The sequence below is a fragment of the Pterocles gutturalis genome, unplaced genomic scaffold, assembly GCF_000699245.1.
Source record: "Pterocles gutturalis isolate BGI_N339 unplaced genomic scaffold, ASM69924v1 scaffold46056, whole genome shotgun sequence".
NCBI lineage: Eukaryota > Metazoa > Chordata > Aves > Pterocliformes > Pteroclidae > Pterocles > Pterocles gutturalis.
In genome coordinates this window covers 1-7,106 of record NW_010102224.1, presented here as the reverse complement: position 1 = coordinate 7,106, position 7,106 = coordinate 1, and the positions used below count along the sequence as shown (strand labels likewise).

Below are 7,106 nucleotides of genomic sequence, written 5' to 3'. Positions count from 1 at the left end.
AGGTTTCCCACCTTTCTGTCCAGGATTTCCTATACAGAAAACCAAACATGCACACTGCACAATGACATCAGTGTGCTTACATCATATTACACTCCCACAGCCCACCAGATGTGTACAGTAGTTCACATGTGCATAAGAATCCTGGCAAAATACCTGCAGCTGCTTTCCCAGCCCGATGGCGCTTTAAGGAAACCAACCCCACAGGACACAGGGAAGCCCTACCACAGCTACAGGTGCCCTCACTTCATACAATTTCCTTTGCAGTCACAGGTCAGCACAGAGATAAGTACACAACACAGAACTCAGTTTCATACAGCAGTCTTGACGTTTGTACACACTTTACCATGAGTAATCAATTTGGAATAGTAAGCAGAAAAGGTTAGAAATGCCATCCATAGTTTAAGAAGCAACTCAAACAATTACATTTGGGTTTTTCTAAACAAGCACTGAAGTTTTTTTCTTCTGTCTCCTGTACTAAAGGGGATGGCTACAACATGCCATTCAGATTTTTAAAAAAATTTTTTAAATCTTCAGAACAGTAAATCTCACCCAGTAACATTCCTTACTTCTAGTTTACTAGAGGTGCTCTGCAGAAAACACCAACAGAAAACAAAGTATGCAAGAGAAACTGATGCCTCAAAGGGAAAATCGAGCACTTAATTCACCCTTAAGGTTAAGCTGATTGACACTTCTGACCAGGACTGGATTTCCTCCCTATCCTATAAAGTTTATTGCTTTAGAAGACATCTCTGGGAACTTAACGGTATTAGGTGGAGAGAACAAGCAAGTGGTTTTCCCTTCCTCACCAGTCAAAGCGACAGCTGAAGCAGGGTCAGACAAAAGTACTGCACCTTGTATATTTTACAGGAATAAATCCCCCCCCCAGTGAGAGTCTACAGTTTGCTTTGCCCTTAAGCTCTTTGAGGTAGCCGACTCTGGGCCCCACAACCTGCTAGAACAGTTTTGTAGGTAGGAGTTTCCCTAGCACTGGTTTGCTGATTGTCTTGCACATCAGGTGACTAAATTATCGGCATTCATGTAAAGCAGGCTAGTGTAAGTGTAAGGAACAACTGTGTTGAAAAAGGGGATGTGTATGTGAGGAGAGGAATAGCCTGAACAGGATCTTAGATCCCTTCAGAAACGGGAAGAGTTTGAAACATTTACTAGCAGCAGATCAAAAGCAGAGAGAAAATGAGCAGCTGCTCAACCTAAAAACTGCATCAAGCTCATGCTCTGTACTCCCCCAGAAGTGAGGAGTAAATCACATTGGGATCAGCACTCCTCATTGATCGGTGTTTTTCCAGGCAGATCCCTCCCTCTGCCTACCAACCAACCCTTTGAACTCAAGCCGATTTGAGGACACAAGTTCCACAGTGTTTTTTTTTAAGTTAGGTTTATTTAGCAATAGAAGTATGTACATGTAAGAGAATCCTCTGCAGCACGAGACATGCACAAAGCAGTGAGGGACTGAAAGTGGTGCTGCTCAATGGCCTTCCTCATCACCTGTCATCCCACTTTACTCAGCAGCAGGGCCAAGACTAGAAAAGGACAGGTGAAAAATTTATCAGTCCACGTGGCAGAGTCTTCAGGCAGAGCCTTCCCAGCAACTGGTATTAAAACAAGCGGGCACCATAGCCAAATGTCTGTTTAATGCCCTCAAAGTAGTAGCGCTGCCAGCCTTGCTTTGTTCTTTGAATGCCCTTGCCTTCCAAGCACACCTCCGTCTCGCCACCTTTGTCAGTGAAGTTCAAGGTAATTGTTGCAAAGTGCCCTAGAGGAACCAAAGCAAACCTGTCAGCAGGGTGTAGTACGGTATATGGTGCCCCAAGAGACTGCTCTGCTCCTCCTCTCACACAGCACCACTTACAAGACTCCTCAAGATCCTTCCCAGAGGATCTATTTATGACAGCTGCAGGCCTTCCTCAGAAACAGAGGGAGGAGTGGGCTCCCTTTTCATGGGGTTCAAAGCAGTTGCAGCCACAGCTGAGCAAGCTGCAACTTCATCCTTCCTAATCCTGGCCAATGGCTCTAAGCAGTGGCTGATGACCCTGACCTGATCGTGTGTGCTATGAAGCTGGGATAAGGCTGGTGCAGCTCCCAGAACACCGTGTGCTCCCCAGTCACTAGCCAGAGCGCAGTGTGGCAAATGGGGCTGTAATTCTTCAAACACAAGCAAGGGCTGTAATGCCATAGTCCATTTTTGGACTACTTACCAGCTGGCCAAGATTTAAATCTCCATTTCATAACAAGTTGCTTCTCAGGGACCTTGAAAAGAAAGACCGAGTAGTAATTTTTTGCAAATCCTGCAGTCCAATAGAAAATAACTAGAATTGTGTTGATCTGAAGCCTTAGAGACCCTTTGAGAAACACACACACAGAGGGAAAGAGATTCTAAGTGTCCTTTTCTTTCCACTCCTCTTCTAGGAAGGTAGGTCATAGTACAGACCCAAACACTGAGACAGTGTCGCCATCCAGAAGACTTTAGTGGGAGGAGGGCTAAAGAGGAAAAGGGTCAGCTACTATCTTTAACACCCCTCCAACCCCTAAGCACACAAAGACAAGGGAGATGCATGACTGGAAGCCAGATTTTCTCCCCCGAGGGAAGTTCCATACATTAATCCATACTATAAGGAATGCTTCAATAGCCACATGGTTACAGGTAACTGTTGGGCACCAGGTAGAACTCCACAATTAGCTAACTGAAGCACTGTTACAGAATTGACACATCAAAAATAAAAAGGCTGCTCCTGAGCAAGATATACCTGCACTAGTTAGTACTTACTAGGTCAACAAACTCTCCTGTGACACTGCCATCCAGCAGCTGAAACTTCCCTCCTTTATCAGCCTCCAAGGCAGCTTGTGCATGGGTGAAAGCTTGGACCATCTAAAAAGAATTCAGGAGAAGACCTGTATTACTCAACATTATCTGCTTGCAAACTTGTTGCCTTAATGCCTCCCACCCAGCTACAAAACTTCAGGAAGAGGAGGTAAGCCAATAGTGTCAGGTCTTCACCAAGAAAAGACAAAAAGCCTGCCCTAGCCAGAAAAGCAAGGTTATAGCCGCTACACCAGCATTCTGCCTGCAAAGGCACTGCCTGCAGTGTTCTGTAAGCCACACTTTGATTTACTCTGTTGATTCCTTAATGAAACCTACTTCTAAAAAAGGCAATGTTTTTTGCTTTTCCTTTCCTTTTTCTTTTTTTTTTTTTTAAAAAGGAGGAACAAAAGACTAAGACCATAATACAATGCTGCTCTCTCTTCTTAAACTATGTAATAGTGTGCAGGAGAGGGAAAGCTATCGCCAAGGTACGCTTTGATACCACCTAACCTTAAAAGGAAAAAAACAAAACGAAAAGCACACAACTGTAAATCCCAAGAGATCTGACCACAGGCAGCAAGGGACACACCTACACATAGGTGCTGACAGCAGTCTGGAACTGGCTTCTGGCTCTCTTGTCAACTGTGTGACAAGATGCACAGGCGAGCTTGAAACAACTGTTCTGCAGACTAGCTTTCTTATTCCCTTCTCATGGATTGTGACTGTCCTACAGAACGCCTTAAAATGCTTCTTAGGAGCAACCTCCTATATGCAAAGAACAATTCTCAGAACAAGCCTGACATTACCTCCTGAGTAACAAATACCCGGTAGAGCTCCTCAGGAGATGTTAAGAAGGTGTCCTTCAAGCTGATCTTACATGTAGGGATCTTGACTCCTATGGATTTGGACTGTGATGTGGCAGTACTGCTGCTAGCCGCCGTCTAACAAAACAAGGAAAACAAACACACACATACTTTTTTTCACAAAAACCCCAAGAAGTGGTTTACATATCCAAGAGAATAAACAAAGGCCTTTAGTAAAGATGTAATTAGGTACAACCACATTTGAGTTTAAAAAGCAGATCTATTGCTCTGCTTGAATTAAAAATATCATGTGCTGCAAATTGAAACACTCAGGCCTACACTACAGATTGCCAATTCCTGAATATATATATCCTATAAACAGCACAGGTTGCTCCTGTAAGCCCCAGAATCTAACACTGCGTACCTTTTTTTACACATCTAAAAGTATGTTTGCACAGTTTTATTTACCTTGCGGTCTTCTGCTTTAGGAGCCACCTGAGGTGCTGTTTCCATATGTTCACCATTCACTGTGGGCAAAATCATGCCCTGGGTGAATTCTGGAAAGACAGGAATGCATCCATGAAACTAATAAAAGATCAAGTAAACTTTTTAACTGTTCTTTGAAATACACAATCAAAAAGGGCCTCCTGGTTTCTCCCCTGCTCTTGGTAGCGCCCACAACTTGAAATCAGTTTAAAAAAAATAAACAAACAGACCTCTTTCTACAAGCAGTTAATTCTTCTTGCCCTCGCTACTCTCCACTGAAGGCCGTGTCAGAACCTGCCCATAGTAACAGTTCGGAACTTACCTCCTCTTCCTTGTTTAGACACACCGATCACTATCTCCCACATGTTGCTCTCATTAATGTTAGCCTTAGCCTTAGGTTGCTTTTTTCCCCCCCTCTCTCTCCAATATAAATAACAATCACACCTCAAATACTTCTACCTTGCTGGTTTAGACAAATGAAGATTTCCCATTTCTTTTCAGACTGGCTGTCCATTTCTTGTATCATTGTAGTACAGAATAAAGTTACTTCTAACTTCATCTTCAATTTATCTTCTTTGAAACCAGATGCCAGGACTACACACAAAAACCCATGGGAGGTCTCACCGGTGCCCTGTCCGCTAGCACTATCAAAACTCCACCAGAAGCTTCAGCCTCCTTCAGCATCATGTTTGCTGTTTCTCCAGCTCTACCACCTCTGCCTCTACCAATTATAAAACAGTTTGCTCTTTCTCCCTCATCTGTTCAAACTGGCAAAAATTCCATTATATAGCAAAATCTTATTATACATGTACAATCTTGTATCCTGCGATACTTACTTCCCACCTATTCTTACTATTCTGGCCCACAAGAATATTGTTATTCAATGTTATTCTTACTGAATAACATTCTCATCTTCCACTACGTGACTGCATCTCCCACCCTGAACACTAAAATGCCTGAAAAAACCCAAGTGTGCAGAAATTTGATCCTGGAAAAACACCAGCCAGTCGTGATGTGTACTCAGCAAAACTTGAATATCTAGTATGTGTAGTGCAATATAGGTAAATGGATATAAAAAGCAACTCTAGCATTCCCAGCCTGGACTAGAGAGCAAAGCCAAACTCAACCAAAGCACACTGATTTAACTCCAACTGCAGGAAACTTCTAAAAAAAAATAAAATTTTACATCCAGATGTTGAGACAGCTCATTCAATGCCACCAACAAAACCTGCAGAGCAATTCCCAGTTGTCACTTATTCTCAAATCCAAGTAACACTAGATACATTTACAAAAAAACCAACAAGCTAGAGAGAAAATATCACCTTCCAAGGGAGTAAGCAAACTAAAGGCCCGATTGTGCCACATGCAGTGACTGATACTCTGCATCACTGGGGTAGCAAACACATTTTACTGGCTTTATTTCCTCTACAGCTGAGCTTCAGCATGTAAAGGACATTCTCAGTTTTAAAACATAATCCAATAATAAACTGCATTTTTGATGTATCACCAAAAACAATCTTTCTGGGCTGTGTTACAGTGTCTAGAGATAGAAGTGCTTCTTATCAAATGCTAACCATTTTCAAAAGAGACAGAAAAGTTACTGTTGTTGCTCTGCCAGGTTGCTGTTGAGATGTGGTGAAGAACTAATATTCCCTCCACGTTACCCTCAGCCCTTCTTCAGCATTAGCCCATATAGGTTCCCATAACACTTCTCCCTCTCATTTCCATACCTGTTTTGAGAGTGCTGATGTAAGTTTTTATTGCATCTCTAATTTTTTTTGCACCCTCTTGCTTCATCAGCATCTTCAAGTTAGTGTCAGGCTCATCTTTAGCAAGGCTGACATGGATCTAAACAAGAAGGACAAGGGCCGATTAACTTAAGGCCATGCTTACAACAGGCCTTTTATTACTCAATTCAACATGAGTCAGACTTTGGATAAGCTTTCACAAGCAGCAGTGCAGTTTTATTAACCTTTCACTTTATCTCTCTTAGTCTACAGTAATGTACACATGTACCTAAACACTTCATGTGCTATAGAGCCCCTATATCTAGAAGACAGGAATTAATCTGATAAAGATATAACATGATGGGGAGGGACTCCTTATCAGGGAATGCAGTGATAGGATGAGGGATAACGGTTTTAAACTTCTTCCTTAGACATTAGGAAGAAATTCTTTACTGTGAGGGTGGTGAGAAACTGGAACAGGTTGTCCAGAGAAGCTGTAGATGCCCCATCCCTGGAGGTGTTCAAGGCCAGGCTGGATGAGGCTTTGAGCAACCTGGTCTAGTGGAAGATGTCCCTGCCCATGGCAGGGGGGGTTGGAATTAGATGATCTCTAAGGTCCCTTCCAACCCAAACCATTCTATAATTTTATGAACTTAAGCAGTTTCTAACACCAAAAGAGTTCCATACAAATGTTCTAAAAAAGGTAACATGGAAGGAAATAATAATGCTGTGAGGATTTGTGTTAGAACAAGCATACAGCCAGCAGTATTAGCCTTTAGCTGTGCTTACCTCCACTTCATCGATGTCATTTTCATCTGAGAGATTAGGAATCTCCACATAACCTTTGTATTTCACCCCGGTTTTTGAGGTGCCTGCAATGACAATTAAGTTGTTGAGATCGACATTTCTTACTCTGGTTGTTGCAAAAGCAACTTTGTATTGTATCACTATACTTTTATTATTATTTCCCCAATGAGATAAGTATCCTTATCCTTGACCTTATACTTGAATCTGGCCTTGAAACAGGAGGGAAGCGCATCACTCACCAGTCCATGCCAGCTTGATAGCCCACTCATAGAAGAAGATAAGCTTCCCTTTGCGGTTGTTAATGGAGGCCTCCCCATCCAGTTTGCTCACTTCTGTCACCTCACAAGCCCCTTCCTCACCCTCCACCCTGACAGGCAGGAGGAGAGTTTTCAGCCGCTCTGTGGACCAGTTGGAGGCATCCCGCTCCGTCCTGCGAGAAAACCGGCCCGTGTGAGGATCGCGGAC

At 42.9% G+C, this 7,106-nt stretch overlaps 1 protein-coding gene across 1 annotated transcript; it reads right to left on the bottom strand.

Moving 5' to 3' along the window:
* Nucleotides 1–1,374: 1,374 nt before the first annotated feature.
* On the bottom strand, nucleotides 1,375–7,103 carry AHSA1 (AHA1, activator of heat shock 90kDa protein ATPase homolog 1 (yeast); the record flags this gene model as incomplete). The annotated part of the gene is made up of 8 exons (XM_010085531.1): nucleotides 1,375–1,771; nucleotides 2,214–2,265; nucleotides 2,783–2,884; nucleotides 3,625–3,759; nucleotides 4,090–4,178; nucleotides 5,838–5,955; nucleotides 6,624–6,706; nucleotides 6,881–7,103. Coding segments are annotated over 8 exons (960 nt in total), but the record flags the coding sequence as incomplete, so codon positions are not given.
* Nucleotides 7,104–7,106: the final 3 nt, after the last annotated feature.